General features: G+C 41.3%; 1 protein-coding gene across 1 annotated transcript; it reads right to left on the bottom strand.

The window, feature by feature from the left end:
- Nucleotides 1-9,528: 9,528 nt before the first annotated feature.
- Nucleotides 9,529-10,764, bottom strand: LOC142842458 (actin-like protein 9). The gene has a single exon (XM_075959172.1). It carries the CDS (start codon nucleotides 10,762-10,764, stop codon nucleotides 9,529-9,531), a length of 1,236 nt encoding a protein of 411 aa, XP_075815287.1.
- Between the last annotated feature and the right edge of the window lie 5,936 nt (nucleotides 10,765-16,700).

The raw sequence follows: 16,700 nt of genomic DNA, 5'->3' as shown, positions 1-16,700 counted from the left end.
CAATTATTGATTGGTAGTGTGCTTCAAGCCTCTGAATTTCATAAAAAACATCATGTTAATAGCAAAGGTTTGAAGAAAGAGTTTTCTATTACATGGCAACAGGCTAAGGAGATTGTGAAGAAATGCCCTACCTGCTCTTTCTATAACCAAACGCCACTGCCAGCAGGAGTTAATCCAAAGGGCACTCATAGAAATGAAATCTGGCAGATGGATGTGTTCCACTTTCCAGAATTTGGCAAATTGAAATATGTTCATCACACCATCGACACTTATTCAGGCTTTCAGTGGGCAACTGCTTTAAGTTCAGAAAAAGCTGATTCAGTAATCACTCATTTATTAGAAGTCATGGCTATCATGGGTATACCTACACAAATAAAGACAGATAATGGTCCTGCTTATGTCTCTAGGAAGATGAAACGGTTTTTTGATCATTACAATATCAAGCATGTTACAGGTATACCATACAATCCTACAGGTCAAGCAGTCATAGAAAGATCAAATCGAACTATAAAGGATATGTTGAACAAACAGAAAGGGGTGGAAAACACCCCTAGAAATAGGTTACATAATGCTTTGTTAACCTTGAATTTTCTCAACGCTAACGAGAAGGGAACGACGGCTGCAGAAAGACATTGGATAATGGAAAAGTCTGCTGAACTAAATCAACCAGTTTATTTCAAGGATGTACTAACCTCACAATGGAAGCCAGGAGATGTGCTGCGTTGGGGAAGGGGTTTTGCTCTTATCTCCACAGGTGAGGAAAAATTATGGATACCGTCAAAATTAATAAAGGTTCGGTTTGAGGAAGAGAAGTCACTTGGAAAAGATAAATAACAATTCATTCACAAGGATGACCGACATACAGATGGTAAGGATTACTAATAGGATGGGGGCAGGGTTCTTTTCCTATCTCCACAGGAAAATATTCATCTCCAAAGAATTTGAGGGACCCTGAATATTTAATTACTGATGGATGGAAAATAGATACGACCCATTAAACATCAACAATAAAATTCTATACGTATAGTAAGTATTGGTTTTATATATATTTATGTATATTTATATGTTTTATTGAACACTTCTTTATAAATGTGTAGAGCTGGTTTTGGAGTTGGACTATGGCTCAGTCCTTCTTCAATTCCAAGCCTGTTGATAAGAGATATTTCAAAGTTTCTGTCTCAGGTCAGGAGCCATGAAATGGGACAGAATAAGAATAATTTTATACTTGATAAACTTTCTTTGCCTTCCCTCACATCTGTGTCTTTCTTTATATGTCAGTATAAGTCCTTGTTGTTAATGTTTAAATTTCCCATAACAAGCAACATATTTTCCTACAGTAATTTTTGAAGTTTCCAGGATGAAGATGGGGCCCCACAACATCAACTCAATCTGGTTTTTATGACGTCATGAATTTTTTTTTTTAAGCACTAATTTTGGATCTGTTTTTTGGTACCAATTGCAAGAGACAATTTCATATGATGCACATTTTTGACAACACTCTGGCCGGACCTTCTCGAAACACACAGAGACTAGTTATAGTCTTCTTAAGTCAAAGGTTAATTTGGGAATTTTACCATCGTTTGCTTTCACAGGGGCCCCTAAGAAGAACGTCGCCCCCATGTCAGCTAGAAGCAATCTAAGAGGACGACGTCCCCTCTCCCAACAGAGTTTGCCCACAGGGTTAGGGACATCTTTTAGTGGTTGGTTTAGGGGTGAGGGGATGGGGAGATATTGTATGGAATTAGGGATATATATATAAAAAAAAAGAGGGGGATTAACTGGGTTGATGGGATGATTGGTATTTGTGACTTACTGTTTTTAGAAAATTATGTTGGTACTGTTTCTTGTATATTGATATATTGAATATTGAATGTGAGTGTTCCTACCTCTATTTTGGTATAAGAGTATGCTTATATTGTATGGATACATCTATCATATCACAATGTACATTTCTACCTCTGGTCCTATTTATGTAATAACATTGTTTACATTTGATAAGTAATGACATTGTTTACAAGTGAAGATCATTGTCTTCATACATTGCACAATTGTTTATTCCCTTAGTTTTCAAATTAGATAGGTATTGAGAATTACATGTTTGTCATATTATTTTTAGGTTAATCAGGTTTTTTAGATACATAGAGATTATTTTCAGTATAGATAGTATAATCTTCAGCTTCTTTGAAGAGCTGTAGAAAATGGCCTTTAATCTAACCTAGAATTCTGTGCCATCGAGACACAATTTACTCCTGGCAACACCACTCTACTCCCGAGAGAACGTTGAGCACCAAAGACACTCCACTGGGAGCTTGTCTTCCTGGCAGAACTGGCCTTTGGGTTAAGAAAAACCCATACCTCAACTACTGACTAAGATATAAACAGGATTGTCTTATCTTGCCAAGACAGGGTAGGATAATCCTAAGAAAGTTCCTTGCATTTGAGAATGGTATGTCAGTTATGTTAGGCCTTAGCCAAAGTTGGTTGACTCAACATTGCAAACGAGATTTTGGGTGATTGCCCAGGCAGTCAGTTGTCTCTGTCATTTGTTGCACATTTTGGATATCTCTTTTTTGTTAAGTAATATTTACTCCCTTCTCAGATCTTTGATGGAGTTGAAGATTATTTAATTGTAGTTACTCTTTAGCAAAACTTTTGCTCTCAATATTGTTTGTTATATTTATCATTTGTTATTATTGTTATAGTTATATTTGGTTTAGTTGTGTCTTATTTAGACAAAAGGGGGAGATAAAGGGGTTAAATCAGCTCCCTTTAGAGGGCGGGGTTTGCCTCAGGCAAATCCCTGCCAATAAAGAGTGCGCGGAGAGGCGGCTCGGCCCTTTTGTTCCTCGCTACCTGTGCTACGCTGGAACTTTGGTTCAGTAAGTTTAACAATAAACTGGTAAATATTCTTTGATATCTGCATTGCCTTTATTTTGTGCCGGTACATCTATTCACATATAAGTGGATATTAGCTATTGAGCAAATGATAATCAAGCTTCAATCCACAGACCAGAGAGGTTAGGGAAAGAGACGGAGTCCTGGAGGGAAGCCTGGATCTCAATGGCAAGGAAAATAGGACAGAATTTGCAGGTGAACTGAGGGCAGGCTGGGATGGGAGCAGGATGGATCAGGTAGTGGGGAGGGATCATAGGAGGGAGTTGGGGGACAGATAGCTGTATTTGGGGGGCATATGGGGGTCTGTGTGCAACCTAATGCAAAAGAAACTTCCTGGAACCTATGAGGGTGACCTAGTGAGGATTCCTAGCAACAGAGAATATAGATTCTGTACTGGCCATCTCTTGTTGCCAGTCAAGACATCCAGTGATGCAACCATGGTGCATTCTATTGAATTATTGCCTGAGGGGGTTCCTTTAGAAATTTTCTAAAGACTCTAGGCCAGTGCTATGACATAAGGTTGCTCTCTGAAAACTGACAGTGGGGCCTATTGCTGACGACAACATCCACAGCTCATTAATAGTAGAGAGGTCGAATTGTTGCCTGCAAGGAGCCTTCATCCTTACAGTCTAATCTCTATGGAGCAAGAAGGTACTCTGCAGGCTACAGAAAGAGAAACCTCAACACTAACCCAGTCACAAAACCCTTAGCCTGCAATCTGTCCTCCCTGCAAGATATGCAAGAACTTGTGGAAGTGGACAGCCAATGTCTGATTTAATTGATTTAATTTGAGACCTAGACCACAAGAGAGAACCATTGCTTCACACTGCCTGGAAAGCCAGGCAATGGAAACTGGATAGCCCAGAGACCTAGAGTGAAACTAAACGTTGCTGGGGAAAAATCAATAAAAATGATTCCTTATGATATTCTGCTATACTCATAGATCAATGCCTTGTCTAGTTTCCTTCAGAGAGACTTCCTATGGCTGTTGATGGAGCTGCGGGCTGCGTTCCTGCCACTCGGCTCCTGGCCGCCTGGCTAGCTTATGCCCCGAAATAATTACACAGAAACTGTATCCTTTTTAACACTGCTTGGCCCATTAGCTCTAGCCTCTTACTGGCTAACTCTCACATCTTGATTAATCAATTTCTATTAATGTGTGTCTTACCAGGAAAGATTCAGCATATAAGGCCTGGCAGCTGGCTCCATCACATCTTTGGCAGTTTCTGCCAAAGGATAAGGATGACTATGAATTTTCTGTTGATATAATTTCTATAAAATCAGAGTATAATAATTAATTTTAATGCCAGAAGTATTTAGTATCATTATAGAATTCTTAACTAACTGCATGTGCTATAAAACAGTAGGGAAAGACAAATAAAAGAATGAAACTGGCAACATTATTAGTTCACCCCAGAGATGCATGGAGTATATCATGATTCTCTATGGCCATGAAGTGCTGTAGTCAACCTACCAAGATAGCATAAAGAATTAAAAGAAATATTTGGGTATAACAGTGTATCCAAAAGAAATCATACTGACTCAGAGACAAAAGCACGAAACTTGGCTAAGAAACAGAATGATTAAAAGTAATATTTCCCAGATGTCAGTATCAATTCAAATAATACACTAATATTAAAAACACTCAAAGCCAGATGGTAGTGGTGCACACTTTTAATCTCAGCACTCGAGAAGCAGAGGCAGGCAGAGTCTGTGAGTTGGAGGCCAGCCTGGTCTACAAGAGCTAGTTCCACAATAGGCTGCTAATCTCAGGATGATTTTTATAATATTTCAAAATCAAATGAATTCACTAAATTTAAAGAACATTTTTACATGACAGACATATAAATTTATAAAATTATTAAAAGCATATAATACAAGAATGAATTTTAAAACATGCAAGTATTATCACTGCAGTTATTTATGGAACAATTCTATGAATAGTCAGGATATTTATATGCATCAAGTCAAGAAACATTTCAAACTGTGTATGAAGGAAATAATAATCTGCAGATACAAAATTGATCAGTAAGGACATTTCTGGAAGTTTCCTTGACTTTGGACTGAAGTCAAAGAAAGGCTGTTATTCTTTGGGTCCCTGCCCTAGCCACGCCCACTCCTTTTAACCTCTGACCTCCGCCCTCCATTACTCTCTCTCCGTTTTCTCTCCCAGTGTACACACGGGGCTTTGCCTCTCTCCTCCTCTCTCTCCCTCCTTCTCTCCCTCTCTTTCTTCTCTCTCTCCCTCTCCCTTTTTCTCTTTCCCTCTTTCTTAATAAATGTTTATGGCTATTTCCTGTGTTTATATGTCTGTTACCGCCGCCACCGCCAATGCGGCTCATGGCGACTCTGCCAGCCCACCCCGGGGACCAACAACCATCTCGTCAGGGCTAGCAGTTGCTTTTATGGCTTCATGGGTCTGCTCACATGCGCCCACTGCATTGGGGGTTCCACCGCGTGGCTTCCCGCTGCCGCTGGGAACCCCCCTATATATTTTTTAAGAATAACAAAGGCTTTTCCAAAAAGTGACAGTCAATTGCAGGGAACTGTTGTGGTTTATTATATATTATAGCGTAAATATGTAGCTCTGTTTCTCCTTCCTCAACCACGTAATTGTAATATGCCAATTTTAAACAACACAAAACAAAGAGTGGGTAGCTTTGTACAAGCATTTGATCTGTATAAATTCATTTACTGTACCCAGACCATGCAAATATCTGTCATGTGATTTATCTGTTGGAATTGTTAATACTTCCTTCCTAACTATAATAAAAAAAAAACACTAATAGAATGCAATAAAAAATAGTAACATCCAAAAGTTCATGTGAAAATAATATATGGGCTAGGCAGTCTTGGTGCATGTCTTTAATCCTAGCACTAGGGAGGCAGTGCCAGGCAGATCTCTGTAAGTTTGAGGCCAGCCTAATATACAAGAGCTATTTCTAGTAGAGGCTCCAAAACTACAAAGAAACCCTTTCTCGAAAAACAACAGAAAAGAAAGAAAGAGAGAGAGAATATTGGTAATACTAGAGGACATTGTGCTTGTGGAGTATAGGAACATAAAATCTGATTATGTGTTAGTGGTATCTTAGTTAAGGTTTTTTATTGCTGTGAAAAGACACCATGACCATGGTAACTCAGTTTTTAACTTACTTTTTATTTAGTCTTTGTGACATTTACATCATGCATCTCAATCCCATTCTTCTTTCATCCCTATGTACCTGCCCTCCAAGCTTCTCAATGTGGTTTTTTTTGAGACAGAGTTTCTCTGTAGTTTTGGAGCCTGATGGTGTGGGCCCATATTTCGATATGGCACAAAAGCCATTAGCCCGGTTTGAGCGGATCATGTAACTCTGCAGACAAGCTGTCTCTGCCTTTAACAAAAGCCAGGATGTGCTTCTCCTAGCTTTCTTTTGTTAAAGTGTGGATTACCTGAGAAGAGATGTTTGACTGAAGCTGATGAGTTATGAGTTTAGATGTTTGGTGCTTCCTTCTTTTGTAATTTGGAGTATGTCTTATAGAGATGCTAATTCGTGGCCTACCTGACTGCTAGATGCGGACATGACTTGAGCCGAGGCCCCTGGTTGCCTAGGTGATGGCGTAATGTGTGGGTATATAAGATGTTTGGAGAATAAAGGGTGATAAAGGGTGAGCTGGCTTTTTCCATGATGACAGTGTAAGCTGTGCCAGTTTTATTCCTCGTGACTCCGTTCCAGCACAAGACTTTAATCCCAGCTCTCTGGAGAAGGGGCAGGCAAATCTCTGTGCGTTCAAGGCCAGCCTGGTCTACATAGTGAGTTCAGGACAGGCTCCAAAGCTCCCGAGAAAATCTGTCTCAAAAAAAAAACAAAAAAAAAACAAAAAAACAAAAAACCTTGGAAGCAGGAGCTGAGGAAAAGGCCAAGGAAGAGCGCTGTTACTGGCTTGCTCTTCATGGCTTGCTCATCCTGGATTCTTATAGAACCCAGAACCATCAGCCAAGAAAGGGGTGGGCCCTCCTACAATGTGCTAGCCCTTCCTATAGCAGTCACTAAATAAGAAAATGCTTTATGGGCTTCTCTGCAGCCCAACCTTAAGGAGGCATTTTCTCATTTGAGACTTCCTCTTCCCCAATGACTCTAACTTGTGTCAAGTTCACATAAAATAAGCCAATGCAACTGTACTGGATAATTCCACTTTTGCCTGGAATCCTAGTACTTGTCAGGAAGTAGAGGCATGAGTTTCAAGGTTCACCCTCAGCTAAACAGTAACTAAATTCTAGGCTACCCAAAATTTTGTCTCACAAAAAAGTACAGTCTCTATTTCTGGAAAGAAAAAAGGATGTGATGAAGGCTGAATTGTCATATGAAAACATCTTAACCTGGTGCTCCATTCATCCTTTTTTTTTTTTTTTTTTTTTTTTGGTTTTTCGAGACAGGGTTTCTCTGTGGCTTTGGAGCCTGTCCTGGAACTAGCTCTGTAGACCAGGCTGGTCTCGAACTCACAGAGATCCGCCTACCTCTGCCTCCCGAGTGCTGGAATTAAAGGCGTGCGCCACATCATCCTTAATAAACATAGGACCAATAATAACCTCAATATAAAAAATGAGAGAAACTACAACCATATTCTTTCTGGGTGAAGACTGAGGTTATTATGTGCAATTCTGGAGGTAGCTAGATTTTGAAGGTAATTCATCCCCAAGTTAATGAAGAGGAGAGAATTGCATGCATCCCAAAGTAGCTTCCCACAGACAGAAAAAAGTCTCCATTCTGTGTCTCCAGTGACGACGTCTACGGGCACTGAAAGGGCCTCTGCTTCATGAAATACAAAGAGTTGCTCTTCTTATGAGTTACAGAGATTCTTCTGGGTTTGATTTCAAGCAGATTTCATCATTTTCATTTCTTCCCCTTTGTTTAATTTTAGTGTGAATAGTGCTAATTCAGTTTGGCTAGCATAGGTCAAGCTGAATGTCTCCACTTCCCTCATCCTGAGCCGATATCTAATTTCACAGAACAGATTTAAACACAAACCTGGTTAACTCAATGCCACCAGAGCCTTCCAGTCCTTCTGTGTCTTCATCATTTTACATATCTGACCCATCACACCCAAACCTGCTCCTTGACTGTGAGCATGTACGTTCAGAGTTAAACAGATTCTTCATTCTGGGAAATGCCCTTCAGTGGTTCCCATGCCTGTAATGAAGCTTCTCTTGAACAATCCTTATCATGCCCCACCTCCCAGGAAAAAGAAAATAATTGTCACTGAGAAATTCCCCATCATCCGCTAGGAATTTGAGATCAGAAGCTCTGCACTAAGTGGCAACAATATGCAAATATGTTTATAGAAAATTCCGAAAAGATGGAAAAAGAGGTGGATGTGGTGTAAATGTCAAAGAATGAAAATAGCAGAGACACACGTCTTCAATCAGGTCAAAAGTGACCAAGTTTGCAACCATCTATCTCTACTGTGTATTGTAGGCAGCTACAGCAGGAAGCACAGTCACCCTCTGTGAAATGCTGGCATCTGTGACAGGAAGCACCTGCCAATTTCTGTGGAATGTTGGAATTGGTACATCATTATTGTTATCATAATATTATTTTGATATTATTTTATTATTGTTGCTGACTGGAGAAGCCACTCATTTGCCCCCAGTTCCTTTCTTTCCAGGTGACTTTACAACACTAAAAAAAATCTGGGACATTATCTGCCTCATGGCTCTGCCTTTCAGGTTCAAAATCTTAGGGATAAGGTCATCTTAGCCTCAGGTATAATGACGTTACTCATATCCCCAAACATTAAGGCTCCTGGGAGGAAACCATGTTGGACATATTTGGTCCAGGCCTCTATCAAAAAGCTATTTGTCTGAATACCATTGGAAATGCCATCAGGGGTGTGTCTCAGAAGATCCACAGTTAGATGTAAAGCTAAGATTCTAGAAGGACCCATGACAGTCAGAACTTCATGTGTATGCTCTGGGTGTTCCATTCCAAAGTCCAAGGCAGGGGGAAGCAATTCATTTGTAGAGCAACCATTAACCATGAAGAATGCACAGTGAGGCCCATGCTGTAACCTTCAAAATTACAGAACACTCAACAAGAGCCTGTGCTCTACACACAATAGAGAACCCATGATCACAATGACCAGGCAAAGTCCAAAAACTCCCTGACTCATGCTGAATCCACTAACACCCGGTTCATCATTTACCATAACGAACTATTATTTGAGTTATAAAATATGATCTCCTTCCCTGACCCTTATTTTTCACAGATCAGTACCCTCCAATGACCTACATCATTGTTTTCTTCCTTTGTTTATGCTCTCATCTTAGCAGCCATTAGTTGCTGGGAAGCAGCCCTGTGTTTAACATTTAGAACAAAATAGTAGCTGAAAATATCCTTTATTTGATGTGTGAACTCTCACTATATTTCCTGGTAAGATTTTTTTTGTCAAATTTCATTATAGTTAATTTGTGTGTAAATCTTAAGCATGCATTCACATCTCCTGTGAGCTCATGTGCACAATGGTTCCGTTTAGAGCTGATAGATGAGGCTCCTAGCTGGCTTTCAGCGAGTGGGATGGGAGAGAATGCAACATGAAAGGAAAATGCTCACTATGGAAGTTTTATTCCCACACCACTCTCCACCCAGCGATGAATCAAGAGCACTTGCGGTGCACTATATCAGGACCTTGTTCCTCGTACTGCTCACGCTGGATCCAGCGGGACTGGAAGGCACACAGTGAGGCTAGAATGGATCCCCCAGTCCAGACTGAGAGGTTCCTATTGGGTTGGGCAGCCACAACCACATAGGCGTCTGGACTAAGACACTGCAGCAGCTCAGCCTTGAAGCGACTTTCGAAGCCAGAGAAGAGAGAGGAGCCTCCACACAGCAGCACATTTTGTTCCATTTCGGCCTGCAGCTCCTGTGGCACCGTGCAGAGGCTCTGTTCCACCATCCTGGGGAGGCCCAAAGATGAAGGTCCCGAGGTCTCCGGGGGATGGAATAGTAGTTCAGGACACTGGAAGAGCTCCTTCCCCACTGTGATCATCTGTCCATCTGGCAGCTTCAGGCACCGCCGGAATTTGTCATCAGGGCGCCCTTGCTCCTTCTGGAAATCTGAGGCCACATAGCAGTATTGATGCTTGATATTCTCCATTGTGTCCATGTCTTCCTTCTTCAGTGGCAAGCTAGATCTCAAGATTTTCTCTGCCAGGAAGGTAGTCAAGTAGTGGCCAGCCAGGTCAAGGCGCTGGATGCCACTGGGTAGGTTGTAGCCTTGGAAGACTGGCACTGTGTAGCTGACCCCGTGGCCAGTGTCTACCACCAGCCCATTAACGCGCCCATTGGCATAGACTGACAGCACGGATTGGGAGGCCACATATATGGCAGGGGAGTGCAGAGACTCGAAGGCTACTTCCACCAGCTTTTCGCGGTTGCTTGCAGGGTTGAAGGGCGGGTCGGTGAACAGCAGAGGATGGTCCTGGGTAGCAACTCGGAGGTCATTCTCCAGGATGTGGCGCCAGATGATCTCAGCTGCTTCCCAGTTCACCACAATACCATTACGAACAGGCTGCATCAGGGTTAACTCCTGGCAAGCCTGGGCTGCCTCACCAATAAAAGTGTCCACCTTGGGCTGCCCCATTGTGGTTTGTTTCTTGGGCTGGTAGCCCACAACACTGGCCACAATGTAGCCGGGCTGAGTCTGTCCTGCGAAGCCCATCTTACATGTGCCAGAACCCATGTCGATGACCACAGAGCTCTTCTTTGTTGGCAGCTTGTTACCAACCACACAGCAGGGTTCTTGTTGCAGATTCTTGTGTACTGGGGTTGAGCGAGGGTTCAGGTCAAGCGGCCTGTGGGGTTCCATGCGCTTGGGACCATTTACATCCATCTTGCAAGTAGATTCGGTGAGGATGATTGACAAAGTTGACAACTTTACTCCGGGGTGCAGGAAAAAGAGGCTCAGCCAGGACTAGCATGAGCAAAATGAGAGAGAGGTGTTCCCTTGATATCTATGAGATCACTCAACCTGCCTTGGCTTCACAATGCAAGGACAGGGTGTGGTCAGAAGGGGTACAACCCTGCCTCCAAGTTCAGAGTTGACTAAGGCCACAAAGCCAAATATGGAGAGGTAAGTCTGGCCTCTGTCCAAGTCTTTGATTCTGCATCATCTCCCCCAAAATTAGTATCTATCACCCATCATAAACAGCCATGTGCCAATAGGAATCTGAAGGTGACAAACCAACTTGAGTTTCAGATTTTTTATCTCATATGCCTATGTGGTCATAGTGTGCATTCATATGTGTATGCAGGTTCACCTGTGTATGGGTGTGTTTGGGGGGCAGGTGATCCACGTGTACTTATCTCCCTGTGTGGATGGGAGCCCAATGTTGTTTGTTTTTATTATTCAATTTTTGGCATAGGCTCTGTTTTGGTTACTTTTTATTACTGTGAGAATATACCCTGACAAAGTTAAGTATAAGGAAAAGCATTCAATTTGGAGACTCAAGGTTCCACAGGGTTAGAGTCCATGACCATCATTTTAGGGAACACGGCAGCAGGCAGGCAAGCATGGTGCTATTGTTAGAGCTGTAGTTAAGAGCTTACATCTGATCCATTGGCACAAGGCAGAGAGAGCTAACAGGGAACAGAGAGAGCTTTTGAAACTTCAAAGCCCACCCTCAGTGACACATGCCAAAGAAGGCCAAACCTCCTAATAATTCCAAGACAGTTCCTAATACTGGGACCCAAACATTCCATTATATGTGTAAGTATTGCAGCTCAGATGGAAAGGTATCCTGGCAGTCAGGAGCCAAAATTACCACAAAGTTACTGTAAACATAGCAGCTTACAGTTCTGCTCCAGGGAAAGGTTTCCCCAAAGCAAGTGTAACAACTATAGGATTTCCCCAGCAAAGTTATTACAGCTCTGCTCAGGCCAGATGAAATGTTACAGCTCTGCTCTGCTAGTGGAAAGTTTCCCTGGTAAAGTGTTACAGCTTGTTCCACTCCAGAAAAAAATGTCACACCACACTCAAGAGATTTATTGGGAAGAAAGAATCCAGCAGTGTGGCTGCCCCTAGGGTAAGAAGCAGCAGCAAACTGAACAGGGCACAGAGCTACAAACAGGGGTTCTTGGGAAACAGATCTTTCTAGGGTGACTTGAGATTGGTGAATTTTTGTAGCCTGATTTGGGGACAAGCCTAGGAATTGGTGGGATTTCAAGCCCTGGTCCTGGGGTCAAGTCAGAGTCAGGGTGCTTTTTCCTTGACCTTTTTCACCCTATAGTATTAGCCTCCGAGGACTCCGCATTCTCCATTCCAAACAGCACGGGGTCTTTAAATCAAAACAGAACTTACTGAGGCAGGTAGTCTTGCAGTTCTATTTGCTCTAGGGTTTTCTTTCTCTGAATTCCCAGGTTTAATTACAGGTAGGCTGCTGTGCCTACATGGACTGTTGGATCGTTATTCCAGATCTCCTTGAGCTTCTTAACCATGAAGCCATCTCTTTGACCCTGGCTTTCTGATTTTTGAAAGGAATAAAGAGCCAGCATTGTAAAAAAAAAGGGGGGGGGGATAAGTAACTGTCTCAAATTCCTTGTCCTTTCTGTTACTACACTTGCCTCAATCATTCTCATAATTCCCTTTAAAAAACACTACATATATGGGTGTTTTGTCTGTCTGTATGTCTGTGCCATGTATGCCCCTAGAGACTGGAAGAGGGCATTAGATCCATGGAACTGGAGTTACAGGATGGTGGGAACCACTATGTAGGTTCTTGAATTTGAACCCAAGTTATTAAGAAGTGCAAAAAGTGTTCTTGACCACCAAGATATCTCTCCCAACTCCTAAACTCTAGACCCCATCCCCTTCTAGCAGAACAGGAATTTGCCTCTTCAAATCTCATCTCAATACCTTCCTCCTGGAAATGGTCCCCAATTCCACTCTGTATTTTCTTAGAGAGGGGAGGGTTGTCTGCCTTCTCTTTGTGTACTCTGCTTTCTCCTGGTTACAGTGAGCCTCTTGGGATGCACAAGCTGGTGCTTCCACAGTAAATACTAGTGGCATTTGGGAACAGAGTTCAATAATTGTTAGCAGGACTAGTGAGATAGCTGGGTCTTAAAGCACTTGGCTAGTATGGTGAAGCTCTAGGGTTGACCCACAGCACTTTAGAACAAGCCATTAGTAACATCTAAAACCAACGTAGTAGACAGCATCTATCTTAGGCTACTCACTCTAAAACCAATGCTTCATTGGACTGATCTCAGGAATTATCTGTTAAAACCAGACAAATAAAATATATTTGCTTTTTTCTTTGTAGATGTGATGCAAGGAGTGACAGCATTACCATAGACGGGTACACTGGGCTTCTTAAAAGAGATTTATTTATTTTTATTTTATGTGTATGGTTGTTTTGTCTGCATGTATGTCTGTGGGCCATCTGCATGCAGTGCTCACAGAAGCCAGAAGAGGGCAACAGATCCCCTGGGCTGGAGTTAAGGTGATTATGTACCGTCATGGGAATACTGGATATAAAACCTGCATTCTTTGGAAGAACAGCCAGTACATTAACCACTGAGACATCTCTCCTGCTCCCAGACATTATTTTTTTCTGAAACAAGTCTAATTAACTAGCCTTAAATGGACTGAGATTTTTCTATATAGTCTTGGCTGGTATTGTTTCAACGAGATCCACCTGTCTCTCTCTCTCTCTCTCTCTCTCTCTCTCTCTCTCTCTCTCTCTCTCTCTCTCTCTCTCTCTCTTTCTCTCTAGAATACTGGGATTAAAGACATGCCCCACCACTCCTGGCACTCACTGAACATTCTTAAATGTACAAAAATGTAATCAAAATGTACTGTTTGTTTCTGTCAAAAAGATAAATAAGGCAGAATTCTATTTCAAAAAAAAAAGGCAAAGAAGCTCCTTGGTAAAACTTGTCCATGATCAATTGTTCTTGAGGTGAAATGTTCAATAAAGGTTTCATGTCGGTGCTCAAAACTATGTTCTGGTAGTAACTGCATTGTTTTAACCCAGCCACTATCATAAGTATGTGAGGTGAGCTGTGACCATTTAAGCACTAACCTCTTTCCTTTATGGAAGAAGTCCTCGAGCGACCCCTGCTGGGTGTGTTTGCTTGTTGAGCTTGACACCATTATGCTCCCTTCCACAAAAGTAAAATTTTTGCCTGGCCATTTTCTTGAGATGCTCAGATCCATTACTAACACTAAGAGAGATTAATTTTTTTTAGTTTTAATGTCTTCATTTTTATGTCTGAGTGTCTTCCTTTGCCTAAGAATAGTGTTTATGGAGCATGTGTATTGATTGATTTATTAACTTTTGCTATATGTTGTTTAATTCATACGTTGGAAATGTTCATACACTATTGAGTTTCATTAGCTCACATTCACAGTAATTTCATACATGTTGTACTTTGTTCTCACTCATCTTGCTATGACAGTGAACTCCCCATTCCCAAGGCAACTGCTGGTTCCATCCCTGCCCCTCTTTCCTTTCCATTTCCATGTTTCAAGTGTTCTATTACCCACCCTCTTCTTCCCTAACTCTAAATGTCTCTCACTCCTCTTCCTAGACCCTTTTCTCTTCACACACACACACACAAACACATACACTAATTCTGCATATTTGAAAAAAGTAGGCAACATTGTTTTTGAACCAGGTTTATTTCCTGGACACTATAATCTCCAGTTAAGTCCATGATCCTGCAATAGTCATGATTTTATTCTTACTAATAAATTCATAAAATTCATTATGTACTTGTATCAATTATTTTGTTTCATTTTATCAAAATTTTGTTGTTCCACAGCCACTCACCTGATAGGACTGTTGTCTAGAATGTACAAGGGCAGAGGTAGTTCTGCACAGTAGAAAGATACTGATTGGCAGGATGCAAAGCTAAGCCAGCGTGGTTTTACCAGTGAGCAGACATCATTTCATTTACTGCCCTCAATACGTGGCCTTAATTTCTGGATGGGAATAATAATACCTGCCTGGACTATTTTAGAGTACTTTGAAGCAAATTTGTGAAAGTATTTCCAAATTGCCATGCAAATGTAATCAATTTTTTTCTTTCAGTACTGAATATTGAAGAGGAATTCTGCAAATAAAAACATATTTTCAGGCTTGTGAAATGACTCAACAGGAAAAAGTGTTTGCTTTGTAAGCCTGGGAACCTGAGTTTCATCGCCAGTGGAATGAAAGAACCAGCCCCAAGTTCTCCTCTCATCTTTACATGCATACTGTGGCCACACACATAAATACGCATCAATAATAATAAATAAAATACTCATATTAAAAATTTAAAAACATGCATTAAACTTCTGTTATATTGTGATAGCTTCATTACAAATATATAATTTTTATGAAGAGTGGATAGGAGTTTGAGTAGGGGGAAGGTGGTGAGAATGGGCGTGGGAAGAGTGGAGGGACGGGGAACTGTGGTTGGTATGTAAAATGAAAAACAAGTTCTTTAAAATTTTTTTTAAAAAGGAAATGTCCTGTAGTCAGACTGATGATTATCTTAAAAGTCACCATAGAACCTTCATCCAACAGCAGATGGAAACAGAGGAAGAGACCCACAAGGGAGCACTGGACTGAGCTACCAAGATCCAGTTGAGGAGTGGAAGGAGTGAGAGTATGAGCAAGGAGGTCAAGACCATGAGGGGTCATCCACTGAGACAGTTTGCCTGAGCTGATGATGGGAGCTCACCAACTCCAAACTGTCTGGGAGTAAACAAGCATGGGATCAAACTAGTCCCCCTGAATGTGGTTGACAGTTGGGGCAGACTGAGGGGCCACTGACAGTGGCGCTGGGATTTGTCTCTACTGCATGTACTGGCTTTTGGGAATCCTATTCTCTTTGGATGTATGCCTGGCTCAGCCTAGATGTAGTACGGAGGGCCTTGAACTTTCCACAGGGCAGGGTGCCTTGTCCTCTCTTAGGATTGAAGGGGGTTAGGGGAAGTGGGAAAAGTGAAGGGAGTGGGGATTTGGATTGGTATTTTTTAAAGTAATATAATAATAATAATAATAATAATGGAAGTGTGCTGTTAAAAACAAAAAAGAAAACAGTTCTATAAACCACAGAAAACAGTCACTGCTTTCCACAATGATCTATTTCTTCAAGGTCTAAGTACTTCCATAAAAACAACTACTTCATTCTGATGTTTACTCTAGATATAGTTACTCGACTAGAGAGATATCCTACTACACAGGTTTGGTCTCAGCACCCACAGGGTGACTCACAGCTGTCTGTGACTCCAGTTACAGGGAATTCAATGCTCTGCTCTCTGCAGCGCTGTGAGCATGTGGTACATTCTCCTATACCCAGCCAAAACACTCAAAACCTGTAAAATAAAAATACTTTAAAACTTCTTTGCTGCCTTATGAAAAAGTGAAAACCTGGTATTTTACATTTAAAGGGTGACTCAATTCTTAAGATATACCTTTATTAATGATAAAAATCTAAACAGCTTTTTGTTATGCAAACTTAAGATTTTAGGATAAGCTTGTTTGCAGAGAGATCCTTTTTCATAATTAGGACTTGATCTAATTAAAATATACCTAGATTGTTAATGAGACAGTGGGCTAATTCCGTTGTGATTTAAACTGTTCTGACAAACTATTTGAGGCAGCAATATCTTCATTTTTTTGTTGTTGTTTGTGTATTGGTTGCTTGGTTGAGTTTTGCTGTTGTGTGTTTGTTTGTTTGTTGGTTTTGGAGACGGTTTTTCTGTGTATCAGTTCTAGCTATCCAGGAACTCACTCTGTAGAGCAGACTGGGCCTTGAACTCATAGAAATCCACCTGCC

This window comes from Microtus pennsylvanicus, chromosome 1, assembly GCF_037038515.1.
Source record: "Microtus pennsylvanicus isolate mMicPen1 chromosome 1, mMicPen1.hap1, whole genome shotgun sequence".
Lineage (NCBI taxonomy): Eukaryota > Metazoa > Chordata > Mammalia > Rodentia > Cricetidae > Microtus > Microtus pennsylvanicus.
Note: the sequence above shows the minus strand (reverse complement) of the source record. Positions and strands in the feature narration are given on the sequence as shown.